The 26,366-nt window shown below is 43.0% G+C and overlaps 1 protein-coding gene across 2 annotated transcripts in view; it reads right to left on the bottom strand.

Moving 5' to 3' along the window:
* The window catches only part of LOC141058267 (serine/threonine-protein kinase MRCK alpha-like), a 212,206-nt gene that overhangs the window by 24,824 nt on the left and 161,016 nt on the right, over positions 1-26,366 (bottom strand). The window contains exons 12-17 of one of the 2 annotated variants that reach the window (XM_073554451.1): positions 2,575-2,684; positions 2,219-2,461; positions 1,962-2,072; positions 1,571-1,839; positions 393-498; positions 187-311 (exon numbers count right to left, since the gene is read on the bottom strand). In XM_073554451.1, coding sequence (XP_073410552.1) covers positions 187-311; positions 393-498; positions 1,571-1,839; positions 1,962-2,072; positions 2,219-2,461; positions 2,575-2,684 — 964 coding nt within the window. The remainder of the gene's footprint in view (positions 1-186; positions 312-392; positions 499-1,570; positions 1,840-1,961; positions 2,073-2,218; positions 2,462-2,574; positions 2,685-26,366) is intronic. The other variant, XM_073554452.1, reaches the window with a different exon arrangement.

Below are 26,366 nucleotides of genomic sequence, written 5' to 3'. Positions count from 1 at the left end.
TACCGTCTCCTTTCCAACCATTCTGTAGAATGTAAACCCGCAAGGGCAGGGTCCTCTCCCCTCTGTATCAGTCTGTCATTGTTAGTTTGCTTACTGTAAGTGATATCTGTAATTTATATGTAACCCCTTCTCATGTACAGCACCAAGGAATCAATGGTGCTATATAAATTAATAATCATCTCTCACCATTGGAGAATGTCTGTAATCTGGGCTTCCCAGTTGGCTATGGTCTCTTTCTTATCTTCCAATAATCGGACTTCTTCTTCCAGTTGCTTCTGAGAAGTGGACAGCTTTTCTGAGATGGTCTTCAGCTAAATAGAGGAATATTTTAAATAATCTCATAGTATTACTGAAGAGCAACTTGAAGGTGTTAGTCAGAACATAACTCTAACCTTGGCCATGTCTTCCTGAAGCTTTTGGTTCTCTTCTTTAAGTTGATTTTTCTCTCGCTCATTTGCATTTTGTATCTTTTGAAGCTCCTCTTCTTGTGTGCGAGCACTGAGAGGGCAAATGAAAATTGTAAAAATACTACCTATAGGCATCTTTAAAATAATAAGCTGTCAAAAACCACAAATACATTGAGACTGAGGATGGCTACTGGAAACGATACAGAGTATGGTAAAGATGTAAAATAATAGGAAATATTTAAAGGTCGTGTCAACATCATAAGTGGGCAAAATTGCAAGAAGTTTGTAAAAATAAGCAACTTTGCAAATGTACTTATTTATTGCAAATCGTCTCCATTCTCAAGTATGGAAGGGTTTTGAATTTTATTCAATAGATAAAAGGATAATGCCTCCTCACCATTCAGCTGCTCCTTTTTTGCACAGTGCCTCACCTATGGCTACATAAGGATCAAATTCTCAAGAAGAAAATGGGTGCAGCATTTAGGCACAAACAGAAAAGTTTTATTTAAAAAAAAAATGTTAAAATCTGACGTGTACAATCAACGCACAACTGCAGCGCTGCCAACACGTTTCAGGCATCTTGTCTTTAGTCATAGCACGGAATGTGGAGACGCCTGTCATACACGTCAGCAGCAATGCAGCTTGTGTATTGCTCATACATGTTCAATTTTAACAAGTTGAAAAAAAAAGTTGCTGATTTCATCTCCAATGCTGGATCCATTTGCTTTGAGGATTTTTACATGTTATGATTTACTGCTCATTAAATCCATCTGTGGTGACCCAGTCTCCTAGGCAAGGAGTGCAGAGCTTACCAGCTGTCTGCTGCTCCGAAGATGGCAGGATTTGGGAATCCTCCAGGAATCCTGTAAACAGAGGCAGCTTTGCAGCACCAGAAGAGCACCGGTGGACAGAGGCTGGCAGGTTTCTTAAAACCTACCAGCCTCTATCCACCGGTGCTCTTCTGGTGCTGCATAGGCAAAGTGGCCTCTCTTTGCAGCATAAGAGAATGTACAGTATGGGCCAGTGGGTGGCCTGAACTGACTCAATCGGGGGCACACCACAACATGGAAAGCACAAAGCCAGGAGGCAGAGGAGCATTGCGCTCCTGAAATATGAACAGAACACAAACCCTTTAAAGCACAGAGTACAATTCTAAAATTTACCTATCATTTCTCGTTTTGCCAATGATTTCCTGCATTCCTTCTAATTCATGTTTTAATGAAATCAGTTCTTCCTCCTTCTCTCCGAGTTCTCTACGGAGTAATTTGGTCTCATTGGCATGTTCTGAGTCCCGACGGGAAAATTCTCCTCTGAGTTGAGAAAGCTCTGTCTCCAGTTGTTGGATCCGTCTTTCAAGTTCTACTTTCTGCTGTGCCATCTCGTAGTTATGAAGTGAGCCGCTGATAACGGGAGAAGTAACAGCCTGCTGTACCTGTAGAGAGACCAACCACCACAACTATATAGAAAATATACAAATCAGCCGTCTAAAAATTAAAATTTGGCTAAACTGAGAATTCGCAAACAGTCTTCATAAGCACATATCACAATTATTACCTTCACCCGTTCCAGGTCTTCTGAAGCTTGAGTAGCCAGTGCTTCACTTCTCTCTAGTAACTTCTTCTGTCTTTCCACTTGTATGGTCAGATCCTCAACTAGTGATTCTGCCTACAAACAAAATATAAAGAAAAAGACTTACCCATAATAAGAATGGTCATGTATATTCATTATTTTTACAAAATAAATTTAATTGCATGAGTAATAAGATGTACATGTATGTCATGAAAAAGTATTAGTGCTGAGTGTGTTCCTACCTCTCGTCTACTGGCTTCTGCTTTATGTAGGTCCTTTCTCAGGGTCCTCACTTTTTCTGCTGTCGCTTCAGCCTCGTCTTCTTTATCTTTCAGTCTACGGGACAATCTACTATTTTGAGTAGTTATCCCTTCACATTTGTCCTCCATTACACGCAGCTCATCCTGAGATTTTCGTTGCTTCTCAACCGCTATCCTTAGGTCTTCTCCTTGAGACTTTAGCTGTTCCAACAGATCGGCAAGATCCTGTAAGGAATAAGTAGGAATAAGTCACTAAATGACTTGGGCCATGTATGCTGTATTTAATGTTTTTCAGGCACTACACCAAGGTCATAAAAGTGAATTACATTTTGAATTACCTTTGCATAACGATCCTTATCTTTTTTCAGCGTCCTGATCTGTTTTTCCAGGGACTGAATTTGTGCTCCTGACATGGAATCCTGTTCTGTGGATTTTTCTGTGGAGAAATCTAACAAATTAACTGACACAAGTCTTTGTATAAATAAATTAAGATATCTGTAATACGCAACCATTCCGATTTACAGATGCCGTCTGCATTGTACGGGCTGCCACTATTGGCAGACACCCAGAACATTGTGGTATGCTGAAATCTTAAGCTTCCCATACACATCCTAACCCTAGCCAAATCCACAGATATCCATGGGCAGGCTCAGACTGGCCCATAGGGGAACAGGGCAATCCCCCGTTAGGCCCATGTGCAGATCTGGGCCCCCAATACCACTGTATTGGCAGTACTTGACATAATTTACTTGATTTAATCTGTACAGGAAAAAAACAAAATATCATCATTCATTAACCAAACATCGCAATTTAATACTACTACTACTAGAGCCCGGCGCTGCCTGGGCATAGTAACTAACTACGGTTAGTTATAACAAATTATATATCTATCTAATATATAAAGCTCAAAGTGTGAGTGTGAGTGTGTGTCTGTGTGTGTGTGTCCGGGATAGGCATCCGCACCGTCGCAGGTACAGCCATAAAATTTGGCACAGTCACACGTCTGGACCCCGAGAGCGTCCTAAGCTATGTTGTGAGGCGAAATTTTAACCCCGCACGTTCCAATTCAACAGACAATTCTGCCCCTATCTACATAATGGGGAAAAAGTGTGTGCGCATCAAGCCCCGCCCCTCATGATGTCATAATGCCCCTATCTACATAATGGGGAAACAGTGCGTATCAAGCCCCGCCCCTCATTAGGATGTCACAATGGTTGCCATGGCGACGCTGATGTCATCAAGCCCCGCCGCTCATTATGATTTCATAATGGTTGACTATGGGATGGAGGATGTGTGATGGGTATATGGGCACTGGACTATGGGATGGAGGATATGTATGATGGGTATATGGGCACGGGACTATGGGATGGAGGATATGTATGATGGGTATATGGGCACTGGACTATGGGATGGAGGATGCATGATGGGTATATGTGCACTGGACTATGGGATGGAGGATATGTATGATGGGTATATGGGCACGGGACTATGGGATGGAGGATGTATGATGGGTATATGGGCACGGGACTGTGGGATGGAGAATATATATGACGGCTATATGGGCACGGGCCTATGGGATGGAGGTTATGTATGTCGGGTATATGGGCACGGGACTACGGGATGGAGGATATGTATGACGGGTATATGGGCACGGGACTATGGGATGGCGGCTATGTATGATGGGTATATGGGCACAGGACTATGGGATGGAGGATATGGATGATGGGTATATATGGGCATGGGACTATGAGATGAAGGAGGTGTGATGGGTTTATGGGCAGGCAAATATGTATGATTGGTATATGGGCATGGGACTATGGGATGGAGAATATGTACACCGTGTTCCAAATTATTATGCAAAAAATATTTCCTCATATTTTCTCTAAATTACCTATATGAATTGCAGTCATTGTTATTTTCCAGTCATCTAATATTCTAGTATAACTGCAATGTTTTTGAACAAACTGCCTATGAAAACAGCATATTTTTAAAAATAAGAAACACTCAAAATGCATGTTCCAAATTATTATGCACAGCAGAGTTTTCAACCTTTTTATTTTGAACAGAAAAAATGGTGAATTGTGAAATTATAAGCATTATCAGCTTATTACAAAATGAAATCAAACAGTTTTCAAGTCAAAACTTTATTCTAGGTGATGTTACATTTGCACATAGGACCCCTTGTTCGAAAGAAGCTTCTGAACTCTCTCGTCCATTGAATTTGTCAGTTTTTGGATGGTTTGTGCTTCAATTGTTTTGTATGTGGACAGAATACCCTCCCAGAGCTGTTGCTTAGATGTGAACTGCCTCCCGCCATCATAGACACTCCTTTTGATGATGCTCCAGAGGTTCTCAATGGGGTTGAGGTCAGGGGAAGATGGTGGCCACACCATAAGTTTGTCCTCTTTTATGCCCATAGCAGCCAGAGATGCAGATGTGTTATTTGCAGCATGAGACGGTGCGTTATCATGCATGAAAATGATCTTGCTGCGGAAAGCACGGTTCTCCCTCTTGAACCATGGCAGGAAGTGCTGTTTTAGAAACTCCACATAGATTATGGAGTTCATCTTTACCCCTTCAGGGCTCCTAAAGGGGCCGACACTCTCTCTCCCCATGATTCCAGCCCAAAACATTACTTCACCTCCTCCTTGTTGGCCCCTTAGCCGTGTTTTCATGGGATGTCCATCAACCAGCTATCTTCCGCTCCATCCATCTGGACCATCGAGCATTGCACGGCACTCATCGGTGAACAAAACAGTCTGGAAGTTAGTCTTCATGTATCGTTTGGCCCACTGTAGCCGTTTATACTTTTGTGCAGTTGATAGAGGTGGTCGACAGGATGGCTTACGCACAACTGCAAACCTCTGAAGGACCCTGCATCTTGTTGTTCGGGGGACGTTGGAGGCACCAGCAGCTTCAAAAACTTGCCTGCTGCTATAACAAGGCATTTTTGCAGCTGCTCTTTTAACCTGATGCAATTGCCTGTCGGAAAGAGTCCTCAATTTTTCCTTATCAGCACGCACACGTGTGTGCTGGGAATCAGCTACATACCGTACTTCTTGATTGTGCGATGATCACGATGAAGTGTCTTGGCAATGTTGATTGTAGTCATGCCTTGACCTAAATACTCCACAATTTGTTGCTTCTCAGCAGCCGACACATCTTTTCTATCCCATTTTGGCAAAAAATGTAGGCTGCTTAATAATGTGGAACAGCCTTTTTAAGTAGTCTTGCCTTTATTCGGACACACCTGCCAAACTAATTTACACAGGTATCTGCAATTGCTTTCAGTGATAGAAAGAGCTCTGACACATCGCCATCAATGAGTTTAAATGACAAACAAAAATTCTAACCTTATCACTCAAACTCTTTTTGCATAATAATTTGGAACACAGTTTATAGAGATTATTATAATAAATATTATTATGGTGCTTGAACCTCTAGGTTTAAGCAACATGTTGTAATCAGATTTTTTATATTTTATTATTCTACTTCTCCGCGTTTTCAGCAATTAATGCAGCCCGAATCGCTCGGCGCAGAGACCCCGTTCAGGTGGCGTTTCGCATTTAAGCAAAAATGTTGACATAGGAATTAATGGCGACCTTTCCATGATCCCCAACTGACATGGATTGAAACCACAGCACAGGTGCAGTGATCTTACAAAGATAGCAGCTATGCAAATGCAGCTTCCACTCATGACCCGTATTAGCTAATAGAAGCTGACAGATTGCTGATTCAAAGGTCTTAAAGGCGCAGCGCGCCAATGGCTTCTGAAAAGCCCCACCCAGTGATGGCTAACCTTGACACTCCAGCTGTTGTAAAACTACAACTCCCAGCATCCCTTGCAACCTGCAAGCAGTTGAGGTATGCTGGGAGTTGTAGTTCTCCAACAGCTGGAGTGCCAAGGTTCGCCATCAATGCAGTCTGACACCAAAGTGGCTTTAGAAGCCCAGTGTGCCAAAGTGGCCCCCAAGGCAAAGTGGCAGCATGTGTCAACATGGCCAAAGAGGCTACCAAGTGGCCAAAAAGGCTACCAAGTGGCCAAAGAGGCTACTGTTGTGAGTTCATTCTCTGGTTCACCAGTTGTGAGTTCCCCTTCCAGACTCCCTCTGGTGGTAACGGGAGGTAGTGAGGCCGATTTGATCGGTGGAGATCTGCCACCTGAGAATGAGGATGACGATTGGACCTCAGGATTCTCAGATTGGATTTAAGACAGCCGACGCCCTATTCAGTTGCTGGTGATTCCTTCTGGCTTGTCAGCTCTTAGTTTTCAGCTCTGTTCCAGTCATCTAAAGCTAAGTTTTTCTGCTAATGTTCACACTTGATTTTGTTGGTCTATTCAGTTGTTTGTGTGGTCAGCCAGCCCCGGATGGGGGCTGTGCTGAATTTTCACTCTTATTTATCAGTATTTTGCCAATTGGCTTTTTGTCCCTTACTAGTTCGGTCTCTTTTTGCGCTGTCTCAGAATATTTCAGAGTGCTGATATAGTGGGAGAAGTCTAGCGACTTCAGGGTTAATTTTGCTATCAGAAGTGTTGGACATTATTTTTGTAGGGTTTTTTTTGCAGGTTGCAGACAGTGTCTTTCCTTTCCTGTCTAGTTAGTTTGGGCCCCATCATTTGCTCAGCCTATTTTCCTGCCTGTGTTTGTGCCTTCATCTTGTTTCACCGTCAATACATGTGTGGGGGCTATCTATTCCTTTGGGGTCTGCTCTGGGGCAGTTAGTTTTCCCTATTCTTGCTTTAGGCTTATTTAGTCCTCCGGCCGTGACGAGGCGTCTAGGTTCATCGTAGGCACGCTCCACGGCTACTGCTAGTTGTGTGGTAAGATCAGGGATCTGCAATCTGCATAGTTACCAACCTCTCTGGTTTTTCTGGACTTAGCATGTTTAGGTTTTGCCCTCCTCAGTGACCCATTCATAACAGAATCACCAGCCATACCGCAGATCCTAAGGTACTCAAAAGCAGGAGGGAGTTGTTAAAAAAAGAAAAAAAGTGTCAGAATTTTTTTTTTTTTTATATATTCTTTCCTCTTTTCTCTGGGGCTGTAGGAGGATTTTTTTTTCTTTTTCCTAATGGAGATAAAGCAATTGTCTGATCGTGTGGAGCAGCTGGCTGCTGAAGTGCAGGGAATTTCAACCTACCTCATTCAGTCACATGCTGCTGAACCTAAGATCCCTACTCCTGATTTGTTTTCTGGGGATCGGTCTAAATTTCTAAATTTTAAGAATAATTGTAGATTATTTCTTGCCTTAAAGCCTAACTCATCGGGGAGCTCTGTGCAGCAGGTTAAAATTGTGATCTCCTTGCTGCGCAGCGATCCCCAGGATTGGGCTTTTTCTCTGACACCTGAAAATCCTATTCTGACTAATGTGGATGCATTTTTTCAAGCCTTGGGGTTGTTGTATGATGAACCTAATGCTGTTGATCAAGCAGAGAGAACCCTGTTGGCATTAAACCAGGGTCAGGATTCTGCAGAGTTATACTGTCAGAAATTCCAAAAGTGGGCGGTTCTTACTACATGGAATGATAGTGCATTGGCAGCTCTCTTTCGTAAGGGTTTATCAGAGACCGTAAAGGATGTTATGGTGGGATTTCCTGTTCCCTCTGGTCTGGATGGTTCTATGTCATTAGCCATTCAAGTTGATCGGCGTTTACGTGAACGTAGAACTACACGGGAGGCGCTGCCACCTTTTGAACAAACGTCTGAACCTATGCAATGTGATGGGGTTTTGTCTAGGGCACAACGTCAGGAGTTTAGAAGGCATAATAAGCTGTGTTTTTTCTGTGGAGATGCCTCTCATACTATTTCTGTCTGCACTAAACGAGAGAAACGTTTTGCACACACACTTGCTGTGGGCAGTGTACAACCCAAGTTCCTTTTGGCAATTACTCTGATCTGCTCCTTATCCACATTTTCCACGAAGGCTTTTGTGGATTCAGGAGCAGCGTTGAATCTGATGGATTTGGACTTTGCTAAACGTTGTGGTTTTTCCATGACGCCTATTCCTTTGAGGGGTATTGATGCCACTCCTTTGGCGGAGAATAAACCTCAGTTTTGGACCCAGGTGATAATGCAAGTTGCCCCAGACCACCAAGAAAATTGTAGATTTTTGGTGCTGCATAATTTGCATGATACTATTGTTCTGGGTTTTCCTTGGTTGCAAACTCATAATCCAGTTTTGGATTGGAAATCAGGGTCTGTGGTGAGTTGGGGTTGTCAGTGTGCTCTTAGGGACGCTCCTGTTTTCTCCACCTCTCCTCAGTCTCATGATATTCCTGATTATCTGGCCGATTTTTCTGATGTATTTAGTGAGAGTAAGTCTGCGTCTTTGCCTCCTCATAGGAGTTATGACTGTGCAATTGAGTTGATGCCTGGGTGTAAATTTCCCAAGGGTTGGCTTTTCAACTTATCTGTACCCGAACATGATGCTATGCGATCCTATATTAAGGAATCATTGGAGAAGGGTCATATTAGACCATCCTCGTCACCTTTAGGTGCTGGTTTTTTTTGTGGCCAAGAAAGATGGTTCATTAAGACCATGTATTGATTATCGTTCCCTTAACAAGATGACGGTTAAATATCAGTACCCGTTATCTCTGATGTCTGATTTATTCTCCAGAGTTAAGCGTGCCTGCTGGTTTACTAAGCTTGACCTCAGGGGGGCGTATAATCTTATTCGCATCAAGCACGGGGATGAATGGAAGATGGCGTTTAATACTCCGGAGGGACATTTTGAGTACCTGGTGATGCCTTTTGGGCTCACTAATGCCCCTTCTGTCTTCCAGTCCATTATGAATGATATTTTCCGTGACTTTGTGGATAAGTTTTTGATCATCTATCTGGATGATATTTTGATCTTTTCTAGTGATTGGGATTCTCATGTGGAACACGTCTAGACTGTGTTCCGGATTTTGAGGGAGAATTCCCTGTTTGTTAAGGGAGCGAAATGCCTCTTTGGTGTACAAAGGATTTCATTTTTGGGATTTATCTAGTCTCCATCGACTACCGAAATGGACCCGGCCAAGATACAGGCAATTTATGATTGGGTTCGGCCTACTTCTTTGAAGGCCCTCCAGAAGTTTTTGGGTTTTGCTAATTTCTATCGTAAATTTATAGGTAATTTTTCTGGCATTGTCAAACTACTGACTGATCTGACCAAGAAGGGCGCTGATGTGCTGAATTGGTCTCCTGAGGCTCTCTCAGCATTTCAGGAGCTTAAGCAGAGATTTACTTCAGCTCCAGTTTTACGGCAACCTGATGTCTCACTTCCATTTCAGGTGGAGGTAGATGCTTCTGAGATTGGTGCAGGAGCTGTTTTGTCCCAAAAAGACCCTGTGACTTCTAAGATGAATCCCTGTGCCTTCTTTTATCGAAAGTTCTCCCCATCTGAACGCAACTATGACGTGGGGAATCGGGAATTGTTGGCCATGAAGTGGGCATTTGAGGAGTGGAGACATTGGTTGGAGGGAGCTAGACATCAAGTTGTGGTCCTCACCTATCACAAGAATTTGATTTATCTGGAGTCGGCCAAACGCTTGAATCCTAGACAGGCTAGAGGGGCCTTGTTTTTCACGCATTTTAATTTTGTGGTCTCTTTTCTTCTGGGCACTAAGAATGTTAAGGCAGACGCCCTTTCTAGGAGTTTCTTTGCCGATTCTCTTAGTGTGACCGAGCCTAACATCCTAGGTGTGGGGGTAGTTCTTTCTGCCATTTTGCCCGATTTGAGACGCGCCCTGGAGGAATTTCAGGAGGATAAACCTGAGCGTTGCCCTATGGGAAAATTGTATGTTCCTGATCAGTGGAGAAAGAGTGATGTCTGAAATTCATTGCTCCGCATTGGCTGGCCATCCAGGTATTTTTGGTACCAGAGATTTGGTGAGTCGGTCCTTTTGGTGGCCTGCCTTATCTCATGACGTCAGGAATTTTGTACAGTCCTGTGGGACTTGTTCTCGGTCTAAACCCTGTTCTCGTTCTAGTGGGTTGCTGAGGCCCTTGCCGGTGCCCAAGAGGCCATGGACCCATATCTTAATGGATTTTATTTCTGATCTTCCTGTCTCTCAGAGAATGACTTATCTGGGTGATTTGTGATAGATTTTCGAAGATGGTCCATCTTGTACCACTCCCAAAGTTGCCATCTTCCGCTGAGTTGGTGCCCTTGTTTTTACAACAGGTGGTTCGGTTACATGGGATTCCTGAGAACATTGTGTCCGACATAGGAGTCCAGTTTGTTTCCAGATTCTGGAAAGCCTTTTGTTCCAATCTGGGAATTCAGGAATCCTTCTCCTCCACGTTTCATCCCCAGACCAATGGACAGACTGAGAACAAACCAGACCTTGGAGTCTTATTTGAGATGTTAGATATCTGCTGATCAGGATGATTGGGTCTCATTTTTGCCCTTGGCCGAATTCGCACTGAACAATAGAGCTAGTTCTGCCACTTTGATGTCACCCTTTTTCTGTAATTTTGGGTTTCAGCCTCGATTCTCTTCAGGGCAAGTGGAATCTTTGTCCTGCCCAGGTGTGAACACTGTGGTTAAGAGAATGCAGCAGATATGGGACCAAGCGGTGGATAAGTTGTCACTCTCTCAGGAAAAGCCCCAGCGATTTTCCAACCGGCATAGGACCATTGGTCCCCGGTTTAAAGTGGGTGATATGGTTTGGTTGTCGTCTAAGAATATTCCTATGAAGGTTGCATCTCCTAAATTTAGGCCAAGATTTATTGGTCCTTATAAGATTTTGGAAACTCTTAATCCTGTTTCGTTTGGCTCTTCCAGTTACGTTCAAGATCCATAACGTATTTCACAAGTCTCTGTTGAAGAGGTTTGTTGAGCCAGTGGTTCCTATGGCAGCACCTCCTGACCCTGTGTTGGTCGAGGGCAATGTGGAATATGAGGTAGAGAAAATATTGGATTCTCGTTTGGTTAGACGGAGACTCCAGTATTTGGTCAAATGGAAGGGTTATGATCATAGGATAATTCTTGGGTCTCTGCCTCTGATATTCATGCCAATAAATTGGTTTGTGTTTTTCACCGGGCCCATCCTGATCGGCCTGGTGGCGTGGACGAGGGTTCGGTGACCCCTCCTCAAGGTGGGGGTACTGTTGTGAGTTCATTCTCTGGTTCACCAGTTGTGAGTTCCCCTTCTAGACTCCCTCTGGTGGTAACGGGAGGTAGTGAGGCTGACTTGATCGGTGGAGATCTGCCACCTGAGAATGAGGATGACGATTGGACCTCAGGATTCTCAGATTGGATTTAAGACAGCCGACGCCCCATTCACTTGCTGGTGATTCCTTCTGGCTTGTCAGCTCTTGGTTTTCAGCTCTGTTCCAGTCATCTAAAGCTAAGTTTTTCTGCTAATGTTCACACTTTATTTTGTTGGTCTATTCAGTTGTTTGTGTGGTCAGCCAGCCCCGGCTGGGGGCTGTGCTGAATTTCCACTCTTATTTATCATAAGTTGAGGATCCAAGAAAAGCACTTCTGAGCATCCGCGCTGCTTTAGTGATAAGAATTCTTCAGAAATCCATATAAATCTTTCAAGTTCTTTATTATATGTACTACAGAAACTACGCGTTTTGAGGTGACAAACCGCACCTCTTCTTCAGGTTACAGTACAGAGTTCTGTACTTTAACCTGAAGAAGAGGTGCGGTTTGTCACCTCGAAACGCGTAGTTTCTGTAGTACATATAATAAAGAACTTGAAAGATTTATATGGATTTCTGAAGAATTCTTATCACTAAAGCAGCGCGGATGCTCAGAAGTGCTTTTCTTGGATCCTCAGCTTATGATACCTAGTGGACGCTGTCCACCTGCACGAGCTCTGCAGCAGCTATATGACTGCAACAAACGTTGAGAGTGGTTGTGTCTGAACACAACCCATAAAGGGTGAGTACTTCAGAGTACTTTTATATTTTAATTGATTTATACCAGGTGAAGCCCTATGTCTGCGCCCCCGCCCTTGTTTTCTCTTACACTCTTATTTATCAGTATTTTTCCAATTGGCTTTTTGTCCCTTACTAGTTCGGTCTCTTTTTGCTCTGTCTCAGAATATTTCAGAGTGCTGATATAGTGGGAGAAGTCTAGCGACTTCAGGGTCAATTTTGCTATCAGAAGTGTTGGACATTATTTTTGTAGGGTTTTTTGCAGGTTGCAGACAGTGTCTTTCCTTTCCTGTTTAGTTAGTTTGGGCCCCATCATTTGCTCAGCCTATTTTCCTGCCTGTGTTTGTGCCTTCATCTTGTTTCACCGTCAATACGTGTGGGGGCTATCTATTCCTTTGGGGTCTGCTCTGGGGCAGTTAGTTTTCCCCTATTCTTGCTTTAGGCTTATTTAGTCCTCCGGCCGTGATGAGGCGTCTAGGTTCATCGCAGGCACGCTCCACGGCTACTGCTAGTTGTGTGGAAAGATCAGGGATCTGCAATCTGCATAGTTACCAACCTCTCTGGTTTTTCTGGGCTTAGCATGTTTAGGTTTTTCCCTCCTCGGTGACCCATTCTTAACAGGCTACCAAGGTGCCGAATGTGCCAAAGTGGCTACCGAGGTGCCGAATGTGCCAAAGTGGCTACCGAGGTGCCGAATGTGCCAAAGTGGCTACCGAGGTGCCGAATGTGCCAAAGTGGCTAGGCCAAAGTGGCTACCGAGGCGCTGAATGTGCCAAAGTGGCTACCAAGTGGCCAAAGTGGCTAACAAGGTGCGAAATGTGCTAAAGTGGCTACCAAGGTGCCAAATGTGCTAAAGTGGCTACCAAGTGGCTACCGAGGTGCCGAATGTGCCAAAGTGGCTACCAAGTGGCCCCAAAGTGGCTACTGAGGTGCCGAATGTGCCAAAGTGGCTACCAAGTGGCCAAAGTGGCTACCAAGTGGCAACAAAAACCCCATAAATGTAATAAGGTGAAATGGAGATGGGGGAAAGCAACCCACTCCAATACCATATGCACAAGCTCAATCAAAGCTATGAATTTCAGGAGAAACAAGAGCATGCGATCAATTTGCATATAAAAAATATCAAATTTTATTTAGAGAAAGTACTACAGGTAGAAATCTCAAAGTGACAGAAGTGCTCATCAAATAAGAGACCATCAGAAACAAGTGACTGAATGGTACAGGTAATCCATAGTGACAAGTCAAAGAGATCCACTCAAAAAAGGTCCTTGAAAGAGCTTACCAGGGAGAGGAGGAGGAGGAGGAGAGCCGGCAGTGTCACCCCCAATGCGCGTTTCGCGGCGCACCAGGCCACTTTGTCAAGGAGGAAGTTGCTATAAGCGTCCATGTAGGACCTAAAATTAGCCCCTGAACCCGGTCACATGACCGGAATCCACCAATGGCGATGGCGCCTTCGCCGCATGCGCCCTGGCGTCTGCAGGTCCTCCACTGCAGCACAGGCATCATGCACAGTGCGCATGCGCCGGGCATATGCCCGGATACAAGTGCAGTGCATACAGTTGCCGGCCGCAGATACCTGAGCGATGCGCACGGCCACAGGGTTGTGAAATGAAAAAGTGGATAACTGCAACAAGAGCGTAAATCAGATCCCAATGAAGGTCATATATCATGAGCTAGAGAGACGCCATAAAAGTCAATACATTACCTCCATATATAACAGAAGAAAATCATACATCAATATATAACCACCATGAGGTAGCATACATATGAATATAATGAATCATACACATATACAAAGATAAATATATGGCGATACATCCATTAATTATATGACGATTTCCACAGAATGCTAGATTTGCTTGATTGCAGAAAACGATATATAGGATCCACAAAACGGGGCTAGATCAAGGCCAAAAATGGAGGACCACTGTAGACTAGCTAAATATAGAAAAAAATATCGCTTATAGCATTATGTGTGACCATATTGGGTAATTTTACAGGGTTTGTTTCCATCCAGGTGGGAGGAGTTGGGGACATTTGGGTTAATACTGTCTGCATTATTTGATGAGCACTTCTGTCCCTTTGAGATTTTTACCTGTAGTACTTTCTCTAAATAAAATTTGATATTTTTTATATGCAAATTGATCGCATGCTCTTCAAGTGGTCAAAGTGGCTATCAAGTGGCTACAGAGGTGCCGAATGTGCCAAAGTGGCTACCAAGTGGTCACAGAGGTACCGAATGTGCCAAAGTGGCTACCAAGTGGCCAAATTGGCTACTGAGGTGCCGAATGTGCCAAAGTGGCTATACACAACATTCATATTCTAACTTTACTTTCTTACAGTCGACACCTGATACACTGCTGTAAAGCTGGTATCGCTGTTCAAGCACCATGTATTTCCTTCAGGAAATGCCCATCTAGTTATTATTATATAGAGATATAGGTGAATTTGTCAACGAGGGTAGTGAATATTTGAATGAAAAGTGGGCCCCCCAAAGTCAATGTTACTGGTGGCACCCCAGTCCAACACTGTCCATGGGTATGGATGACAGTGATATGTATGGGGGCCCCGGACAGATGATTATCGGGTAAATTAACCCCTTCATGACCAAGCCTATTTTGATCTTAATGACCAGGCCATTTTTGGCAATTCTGACCAGTGTCCCTTTATGAGGTAATAACTCAGGAACGCTTCAACGGATCCTAGCAATTCTGAAATTACTTTTTTCGTGACATATTGGGCTTCATGTTAGTGGTAAACTTGGGTTGATAATTTTTGTGTTTGTGAGATAAAAAGCGGAATTTTTGCGAAAAATTTGAAAATTTCACAATTTTCAAATTTTTTATTTTTATTCTGTTAAACCAAAGAGTTGTGTGACACAAAATAGTCACTAAATAACATTTCCCACATGTCTACTTTAGATCAGCACAATTTTGGAAACAAAATTTTTTTTTGTTAGGAAGTTATTTATAAGGGTTAAAATTGATCAGCGATTTCTCATTTTTACAACAAAATTTACAAAACCTTTTTTTTTTTTTTTTTTTTTTTTAGGGACCTCACATTTGAAGTCACTTTGAGGGGTCTATATGGCAGAAAATACCCCAAAGTGACACCATTCTAAAAACTACATTCAAGAAGATTATTAACCCTTCAGGTGCTTCACGGGAACTAAAGCAACATGGAAGGAAAAAATGGTCATTTTAATTTTTCCAACAAAAATTTTCTTTTAGCATCAATTTTTTCATTTTCACATGGGCAACAAGATAAAGTGGATCCTAAAATTTCTTGGGCAATTTCTCCCGAGTACACAGATACCTTATATGTGGTCAGAAACCACTGTTTGGGTGCACATCAGGGCTCAGAAGGGAAGGAGCGCCATTTGACTTTTTGAATATAAAATTGGCTCCAATAGTTAGCGGACACCATGTCACGTTTGGAGAGCCCCTGTGTACCTAAACATTGGCGCTCCCCCACAAGTGACCCCATTTTAGAAACTAGATCCCCCCAAGGAACTTATCTAGATGTGTGGTGAGCACTTTGAACCCCCAAGTGCTTCACAGAAGTTTATAACGCAGAGCAGTGAAAATAAAAAAAAAAAATTATTTTCACAAGGCCAACAGGAGAAATTGGACCACAAAAGTTGTTGTGCAATTTGTCCTGAGTACACCGATACCCCATATGTGGGGGATAACCACTTTTTGGGTGCATGGGAGAGCTCAGAAGGGAAGGAGTGCCATTTTGGAATGCAGACTTTGATGGAATGTTCTGCGGGCGTCATGTTGCGTTTGCAGAGCCCCTGATGTGCCTAAACAGTAGAAACCCCCCACAAGTGACCCGATTTTGGAAACTAGACCACCCCAAGGAGCTTATCTAGATGTGTTGTGAGCACTTTGAACTCCCAAGTGCTTCACAGAAGTTTATAAACGCAGAGCCATGAAAAAAAAAAAATATTTCTTTTCCTCAAAAATGATGATTTTTTAGCTCGCTATTTATTTTCCCAAGGGTAACAGGGTAAAAATACTTCTCGAAAGAAAAGAGAACATGTGGGGAATTGGGGATACCAGACGAATTATTGCATGATGTTCAATTCCTGTACCATCTGTGTGACCCTAACCCGAATTCTGAAGGCTTCGGTCCTTTCACAGATTTGAAAAATAAAAGCTCCAGAATGCCCCCATGTGGGAGGGATATGGGCTCAATTGACATCTTTTTGAATTTGGTGACAGAGGATCTAATGAGACCATCAACCAATAATCTGAGGAATTACCACAATCTTTCCAAAGAGGAAATATGTCTTTGCAATTTAGAAAGACATACCAGTATTACAATAAAACCTTCCAATAAAGGGGGTAATATAGTAATTATGGATAGTAATGAATATCGGTTGATGTGTCTTGCAGTGTTAGAAAAAGATGGTGATTATGAGATTATGGACAGTAACCCACGTTTACAATTCCTGGATGAGTTGAAATCCTTGGTTGAAGATGATTCACAGAGGGAATTTTGGGTAAAGATGAAAAAGATATTTTAGTCCCTCAACATCCAGTGACACCAACTTCCTACTGCCTTCCCAAGGTACTTAAGGGCACTCATCCATTCAAGGGGAGACCTATCGTTTCTGGCAATAATAGTCTCACTGAAAAATTGGGTACATACTTGGATCCATCCCTTAAACCTTTTGTGGTATCCCTGAACTCATATGTGAGGGATACCATGGACTTGCTACACAAACTGGATGGTATATGTCTTGAACCAGACATGGTGTTTGGTAGCGTAGATGTGGAGCCATTATACTCCTCTGTCCCCCATGAAAAAGGATTACAGGCAGTGGGGCATTGTTTGAACACAAGATAAACTCAATACACCAGACATAACCAGTTCGTCATGGATGCACTTGAGTTTTGTCTCCCAAAAAATGTTTTTTGTTTGATCGCAAGTATTTCCACCAGCTCAGGGGCACCGCGATGGGCAGCCCTTGTACGCAAATTTGCTCCTGGGCTGGTGGGAAGAGAAAGTGATCCTTGGGGATTCTTCACATAGCCCGGATGACATGATCGTCATGTGGCTACGCTACATTGACGATATCCTGGTCATATGAAGGGCAGTATGATGGATTTTTGCAGTTTTGTTGAGGGTCTAAATACCAACAATGTGGGCCTTCACTTTACGCATGAAGAGAGTTCTAGCAGTTTAACCTTCCTCGACACTTGTATCACAAAAAACGAGGAGGGCCTTCTCTGTACCAAGACTAACAGAAAGGAAACAGTCACTAACTCCCTGCTAAGATGGGAGAGCAATCACCCATCAGCCCTTAAGAGAGGGATACCGAAAGGTCAGTATCTGAGGATACGTAGGAACTGTTCAGAGACCGATGACTTTGAAATCCAAGCAAAAGAACTAGAAAGGAGATTCTTGGATAGGGGGTACCCCAAAAATGTCCTACATAAGGCTTATAAAGAATCTGTGAGAAAAGATAGAAGGGAATTGTTAACCCCAAAGCCAAAAAAAAAAAAAAAAAGGATAACTCTATTCATTTCATTACAGAATTCTCTAATGGTTCCGAATATGTGAGATCTATATTACAAAAACCATTGTCCGATATTAAAAATGGATAACGACATCAATAAATTTGTTTCCATGCACCCCCAGATTACATATAGAAGGGGTAGATCTCTGCGTGACAGACTGGTTCATAGTCATTTTCAAACCAAAGCGACGGGGGGCTTTTTATCAGTTCAACCCAATGGATGCCTTAAGCGTGGCAGATGCAAGGCTTGTTCGGCTGTTACAGTCAAAAACATTTGTGAGCAATGTGACTGGCTCAACATACTCCACACGGCATTTCATCAATTGCCGCACCAGTGGTATAGTTTACAAGGCCACATGTAGGTGCGGACTGGAGTATGTTGGCAAAACAAAGAATTCCGCAAAAGGGTTAGTGAACATTTGCGGGATATTGCCAACAGGAGGGACACTCCAGTTGCCAACCATTTGAATGTGTACCAAAAGGCAAATCCAAAATGATTTCTTTCATTGGCATTGATAAAATTGTCCCTCCTGTTAGGGGTGGAGACTGGGACAGGCTCATCCTTCAGAAGGAAAGCAGATGGATTTTCCAACTCAAAACTGTGCATCCGCATGGGTTAAACGAGCAACTGTCCTATAGCTGTTTTCTTTAAATTATTCAGAAATTCCAAGAGCCGTTCTCCGATGCTGTTGCGTTGTTAGGGTTCTGGGCCTGCTCCCAACGCTCCCTGTACAGGGGGTGGTCTTCATGAGGAATGCTCACCCAGTCTCCCAGGCAGCGTGACCCCGGAGTCTCCCTCTGGCATATACCGAGAAGCAGAACCCCCCTCCCTTTTTTTGTTATATCTAAGGGCATTTTTTCAGGGACTTTATTAACGTACACGCAGCTGACTAAGATACTGTGAATGACTCCAACTAGAGCTGCTCTGTTTTTTTGCCATGTTGGTTTTGGGGTTTCTAGGCTTGTCCCCCACACTCCCTGTATAGGGGGTGGTCTTCATGTGGTCCGCTTGCCCAGTCTTCCTAACTTCACGGCTCCAGAGTTCCACTCTATAAAATGTTTTTACTCCCCCCCTCCCTATTACAAAAGAAAATTCTCTTTTTCTCTAGAGATTCTTTAAAACCATTAAAGTATTTTTCTTTACTAATAGCAAAGACAAATTTTGGGTATTATATATGTTTTTATTCTGAATTCATAATATATCGCTGGTTTCACTTTCATGGTTGGCAACGTACAGGGTTAGGAGACACTCTGAATCATGCCAAATGGATTTCCCTCAGTGTAATGGAACTACCACTCACTGGTGGGGTATATGTAACCATATAAATTTTTAAGCCTATTAATGGTAATTTTGGGCAATATCTATTATGGGCAAGCATATGTGGGGCACATAACTATGAAGGTTGCAGCCCTGAATTGTAATATACATACATATACACATATATATATATATATATATATATATATATATATATATATATATATATATATATATATATATATATATATATATATTGTGGACGATATAATAACAAGAAACGCTGCCATATAACGTGCCTGAAGGGGGTTTTTGGCTTCATTGGTCTCTATGACGACGGAGCTCTCCATAGGCCAGACATTCGCTGTAATGAATGTCCTCTAACCGGAAGCATGTCACACGCTGAGGGCATGGCTTCATCTGGCGCGACTCCAGGTAACAGTTTTTAAACCACACATCGGGGACAAGGGTAAGGCAGCTAAACTTCTTGCTGAGGCTCCCCTGATGAGTCAATTCATGACAAAACGCAATTTATGAACGAGGCAACAACAGGTCACCTATGGCTCGGGGCTCCCTGCAAATACACACTGCTGATGGGACTCGCTTTAACCCGGTGAGATCTAACAATGCTGGCTGTCATGCCAAACAAAACTTACATAACATGGTGTTAATCAAGTGATGCATCACAATACACTCACAGGGAATGCTCATTAAGTATAATAAGGAAGCATGGTTCTGTTTTTTTGATTGTATATATGTGATGGAATTATATATGTATGTTGCCTATGTCATTTGCTGCTTGCATTTAATCTTATAATGGCATCTTTTTGCCCAGCAAAGGGTAATTTGCATGCACAAAGCACTTTGAGACGGTGAATGTCAGTCAGTTACGTACAATATGAATGAGCAAAAAAGAAGAAAGACTCTGCATATATGTGGGATCACCACGCATGAAACAATTATATGAAAATACAAATTTTTATTGATTGCACAAAAGCAGCAAAAAACACCACACATTAAAAACAAAAACAAAGTTGATCAGCATGTACACCGCTGGCTGCAGAATATAGTGGCACTAAATATGGATCAATCAAGCTATTAATGAAGCTCCATATAATACAGACAATCCAGTGGGAGCAATAGAAAGAAAGAATGACTGGACAAATTGTTGTAACCCTGTAATAATATAATATGCTGAATATATAACAGACAGCAAGAAAGACCAATCAATAATCCCTGATAAGAACCCAGCAGTGTTTGGTAAATGCCTGTTGGAAAAAGGTACAGAAAAAACTGGGTAACAAATGGAGCTCCAAAGTGCAATAGTTCCAGACCCCAAACTGGAGTGCAATACATCACCCGGGAGCAGAACAGTCAAAAGGTCCAGTCAAGGTCGCCCCAATGTCTGTGTGAAAGGCCAGCAGCAACAGCGGGGTAAAGTAACCCACGCATTCCGACACCACAGGATATGGCGTCATGGATTTCAAATGTACTGCGCAGGCGCCGTCGCATCATGACAAACAAACATTAAAGTATAAGTCGAAATCTCGTGAGAGTTAGATGTCACGCGCATGCGCACTACAATCATTTGAAATCCATGACGCCATATCCGTCTATCTGCGCGTCTACACGCCTCCAGCTGCCACCTGGCAAGGATTTATCATTGATTATTTTGACTTAAATAGCTGCTCTACTAAGCAACATTAGCACTCACCTTGAGAAAGACACCTGTGGTGTCGGAACGCGTGGGTTACTGTACCCCGCTGTTGCTGCTGGCCTTTCACACAGACATTGGGGCGACCTTGACTGGACCTTTTGACTGTTCTGCTCCCGGGTGATGTATTGCACTCCAGTTTGGGGTCTGGAACTATTGCACTTTGGAGCTCCATTTGTTACCCAGTTTTTTCTGTACCTTTTTCCAACAGGCATTTACCAAACACTGCTGGGTTCTTATCAGGGATTATTGATTGGTCTTTCTTGCTGTCTGTTATATATTCAGCATATTATATTATTACAGGGTTACAACAATTTGTCCAGTCATTCTTTCTTTCTATTGCTCCCACTGGATTGTCTGTATTATATGGAGCTTCATTAATAGCTTGATTGATCCATATTTAGTGCCACTATATTCTGCAGCCAGCGGTGTACATGCTGATCAATTTGTTTTTGTTTTTAATGTGTGGTGTTTTTTGCTGCTTTTGTGCAATCAATAAAAATTTGTATTTTCATATAATTGTTTCATGCGTGGTGATCCCACATATATGCAGAGTCTTTCTTCTTTTTTGCTCATTGATCTAATTCACTTGCATGTGGTGATCCCTGCATTAGTATACTGTTCAGATATAGCTGGATGGTGCCCACTCACTTGTATTTATTTATGTACAATATGAATATCATCCATTGAAGGTCCTGGTGATTTGGTGTCTATATACCTAAGATTATAACAGCAATCATTTTTGTGATAATTCGGTAAAGGACACATATGTCAGGATTGTAATATCAATTACCTTTATTTCAGTGACTATTTGTTAAAGCTTATTAAGGTTAGCATAACTATACCTATAAGCGTTCACTCTATTCAAGAGGCTCTATACCCAATATAGCGTGGGTATTTTTACTTTGTGTCTGTACGTCTTTGTGGGGGTTTTTTGCACCTGGGTGTGTGTGCTTTTTTGTCCATTTTTAAATTGTTTGATTAAAAGTTAATTTTTATCCATTAGCTAGTACCTCATTCAAATTGGTAGATACAAAATTCTGCTTTCTAACACGATAAATTGGACCCCAAATGTTGTTGTCCAGTTTGTCCTGAGTATGCTGGTACCCCATATGTTTGGGGGAACCACTGTTTGGGCGCACGGCAGGGCTCAGAAGGGAAGGAGCGCCATTTGACTTTTTGAATGGAAAATTAGCTCCAATCGTTAGCGGACACCATGTCGTGTTTGGAGAGCCCCTGTGTGCCTAAACTTTGGAGCTCCCCCCCACAAATGATCCCATTTTGGAAACTAGACCCCTAAGGAACTTGTCTAGATGCATAGTGAGCACTTTGAACGCCCAGGTGCTTCACAGAAGTTTATAACGCAGAGCTGTGAAAATAAAAAAATCATTTTTTTTCCTCAAAAAATTTTTTTATCCCACAATTTTTTATTTTCACAAGGGTAACAGGAGAAATTGGACCCCAAAAGTTGTTGCACAGTTTGTCCTGAGTACGCTGGTACCCCATATGTGGGGGGAACCACTGTTCGGGCACACGTCGGGGCTCGGAAGGGAAGTAGTGACGTTTTGAAATGCCGACTTGATGGAATGGTCTGCGGGCGTCATGTTAAGCTTGCAGAGCCCCTGATGAGTCTAAACAGTGGAAACCCCCCCACAAGTGACCCCATTTTGGAAACTAGACCACCCAAGGAACTTATCTAGATGTGTGGTGAGTACTTTGAACCCCCAAATGCTTTGACAAAGTTTATAACGCAGAGCCGTGAAAATTAAAAAAAATCATTTTTTTTTCCACAAAAATCATTTTTTTTTAGCCCCCAATTTTTTATTTTCTCAAGGGTAACAGGAGAAATTAGACCCCCAAAGTTGTTGTGCAATTTTTCCTGAGTACGCTGATATCCCATATGTGGGAGTAAACCACTGTTTGGGCTCATGTCGTGGCTCGGAATGGAGGGAGCACTGGTTGACTTTTTGAACGCAAAATTGGCTGGAATAAATGTGGCGCCATGTCGCGTTTGGAGACCCCGTGATGTGCCTAAACAGTGGAAACCCCTCAATTCTAACTCCAACCCTAACCCCAACACACCCCTAACCCTAATCCCAACCCTAGTCATAACCCTAACCACAACCCTAACCCCAACACACCCCTAATCCCAACTCTAACCCTAACCACAAGCCTAACCCTAATCCCAACCCACCCCTAACCCCAATTCCACCCCCTAACCCCAATTCCAACCCAAACCCCAATTCCAACCCAAACCCCAATTCCAACCCAAACCCCAATTCCAACCCAAACCCCAATTCCAACCCAAACCCTAATTCCAACCCAAACCCTAATTCCAACCCAAACCCTAATTCCAACCCAAACCCTAATTCCAACCCAAACCCTAATTCCAACCCAAACCCTAATTCCAACCCAAACCCTAATTCCAACCCAAACCCTAATTCCAACCCAAACCCTAATTCCAACCCAAACCCTAATTCCAACCCAAACCCTAATTCCAACCCAAACCCTAATTCCAACCCAAACCCTAATTCCAACCCAAACCCCAATTCCAACCCAAACCCCAATTCCAACCCTAATGGAAAAATAAAAGTATTTTTTTTATTTTATTATTTGTCCCTACCTATGGGGGTGTGTGAAAGTTTATCACAGTGATCAAAATGAATGAATTAATCTGCAGCTGGCAGATTCCTGCGGGCGCACTGCACATGCGCTAGCCATTTTCCAAGATGGCGGCGCCCATGATCCAGGACACCGAGACGGTCAGAGGGACATAGGAGGTACCAGGTGGGGGGGATCGGAAGGTGGGGGGGAGCGGAGGGACGGTGGAGGGGGACAATCGCCCCCGCCAGTCGGTGTGGGGGGGGGGGGTCGGATCTCAGTCTCCAGCCACGGCAGATGCTATTGCAGCATCGGCCATGGCTGGATTATAATAATTCACCAAATTTCATTGGTGAAATATTACAAATCGCTCTGATTGGCTGTTTCACTTAACAGCCAATCAGAGCAATCGTAGCCACAGTGGGGCAAAGCTACCCCCCGGGGTGAAGTACAAAGCCCCCTGTACCTGCGGGTCGGGTGACCTTTCATTGACCCCGGTCACCCGACACGCACGGAGGCTTTCAAGTCATGACACAGCATATACGTTATTGGTCGGATTGGCATCGACTTTCATGACGCATACGCTGTGTCACTGGTCAGGAAGGGGTTAAAGGCCCTAACATGCCTGAATTCTGAATGCCAGCAAAGTGGGTGCTCTTGTGTATGGGGAATTCAGGGCGATAGATGGTTGTCAGCCGAACAATGGTTTGGCTGATCGTTCAGCTGTCAGCCAAGGTGTATGGGAGCTTTAGCGCAGCAGTCCTCTGCATAGTGCAGGTTTAAAAGGTTAATGCTAATAATTGAGATTACTTTTGGCACTTTTACCTGTAATATGTAATAAAGGAAAGAAAAAAAAAACGCATTAAAAAACGCAGCGCAATGTGTCCATAAAAAAAAAATACTGAAAATTTGAGAGTCGTTACAGGACGACAATTTAGACATTTTTCAGGCTCTTTTTTGGGACGGGATGCTGAAAAAATATAATGCAAAGTGAATAGAAAATAAAGTGCAGTGCACATGCAAGAACAAATGGACCGGGGTACCTGTCTTGCGCCGGGTCCAGAACTGTCGGGGCTGTCTCCTCTGTTGTCCGGGGCAAAGCTTAGAAACCTGGACTGACCTTTGCACTGTACAGAAGTGGGTGTGGCTAAGCTAAAAAGGCGCAGCACGCACAGAAGCAGACAGACTTGGCGGAAACGAGCAGCACGCAGCAGAGGAAGGAGAGTGCTCAGTCTCTTGAGCACCAGCATAGTGCAGGCCCGCGCTCAAGCTTCCCTGCGACAACTCAGACTTTGACCAGTATTGTGCCGTGTGCCCGCTGTCTCCTGCAACGTGAGGTGCCAGGCACTCCGGGCCCGTGAGTGACGCGCACATACCACTTTAGAAGGACCGGGTGACTCACCGTGAACTGTGCTCTTACTCCCCGGTGTACATCTGTCGAGCCACATTGGGCTTCGATAGTGTTGTGGACTATTTGATAGGAACCAAAATATACCCTTATCTCTGCTTTCCACCTACCGCTGACTATCAGATGATGGGATTGTCCCATATACAAGTACTGAGTTTATATACCATTTGATTTTAGACAGCACACTTATTACACATCTACAATCTGCCTTACCCCTTGTGCGTCAGTGTTGTGTCTGGTACTCGTGGTTATTAATTTTGGGTTTTGGTGTCATTAACCTATATTATTGTCTTTACCTATACTATTGTCTGCTTCAGAACGCCCTATGAAAGTTGAATGTGTCGCATGGATTTATGTCTTTTTACATCAATTAAGGAATTTCCTTTTAAAACCTTGCGGGGCAACACAGAACTAGACCCCAATCAGAGGACCATAAAACATCCAGACTCCTTATCTATGAACTGGTCCAATGTTTATATTTATGTTTCTCCCTCTCCCATATTGATAGTTCTGCTTCACGTCACTTGTCTTATCTATTGCATTTTTTCTAGGCTGTATTGTGCATAAATATGTGACTTCAGATTTTGTATTAGTCTAGCCTGATGAAGAGACCTGAGTAGTCTCGAAAGCTTGCAATGTATTACCATCTTTTCAGTTAGCCATTAAAAGGTATCAACTACTGAGGACTCTCAATCCTGAATATTTTTCTATCCACTGGCTAACACGGTACAAAGATATACATCTTTCCTCTATGAAAGTTTTGTGTGTGTTATCTGGTTGAAATAAAATTTACATAGCTTTGATATATAGCATTGTGAGTCGCTATTCATAATATGTAGTTAGCATATGGATGCAATTTTATGCACCACAATATATATTTGTTACATGATGATTTGGAGAATATTTGTGCCATTCATGTTTTCTGTGGTTTTCACAGCCACCAGCTCCAAAGCAGTTATGATTATGGATTATAAAGCACATGAGCAGACGTGGCTTACACATGAGGATTTTTGTGACAAACCCAAAACAGTGACAGGTGGCAGCAAGGATACACGAGGCAACCAAAAGGCTAAAAGATCTATTGAATTAACGCACCAGGATATGGTGGAATCGTGCTTTTCTCAATAAATACATTGAAACGGGTCTTATACCTAGAGGGCTAAGAGTCCAGGTGTTTCCATCGTTCGAGGTGGAGGACATAGTGTTTCGGCAGAAATGGGAGGACTGTGCTAGTACTTGCTCCAAAGGTTTTGTGGAATTATTGGCGCAATTTAACAAGGAAATGATAGAAACCTTGGACACAGATTGAAATTGTCCAGAATAGATTAAAACAGGAATTATCAGAGACTGATCTACAAACGTTACATTGTGAAATAGATGTTGAATTTCAAAAATGGGAGAAAGATATTTGCACCAATTAAACTGCCATATTTCAGAGGGATATCGGTGACAAACAATCAAATACAATGTATAGATGGAATCGCAAGTCACGTCGGCCTAAGAATGATTCAAGAAGGTCTATGTCCATGACATCATATGCCTCTAGCGAGGAATTCTCAAAACCTAAGGCAAAGACTACAGAGGCCTATAACATGTTCCCCAATAGAGAGACACAAGTGGTTAAACGCAAAATCACACAGACTAAAACATGATAAAAGGAATAAGAACAGCCACTTGGAGGTAATCAACTTATCTGAACATGCCTTTACGCAGGCTCAACTTGAGGTGCTTTCTGGGGGGCTGA

The sequence above is a fragment of the Dendrobates tinctorius genome, unplaced genomic scaffold, assembly GCF_039654945.1.
Source record: "Dendrobates tinctorius isolate UK_male_01 unplaced genomic scaffold, ASM3965494v1 ptg000211l, whole genome shotgun sequence".
In the NCBI taxonomy this organism is placed as follows: Eukaryota; Metazoa; Chordata; class Amphibia; order Anura; family Dendrobatidae; genus Dendrobates; species Dendrobates tinctorius.
Note: the sequence above shows the minus strand (reverse complement) of the source record. Positions and strands in the feature narration are given on the sequence as shown.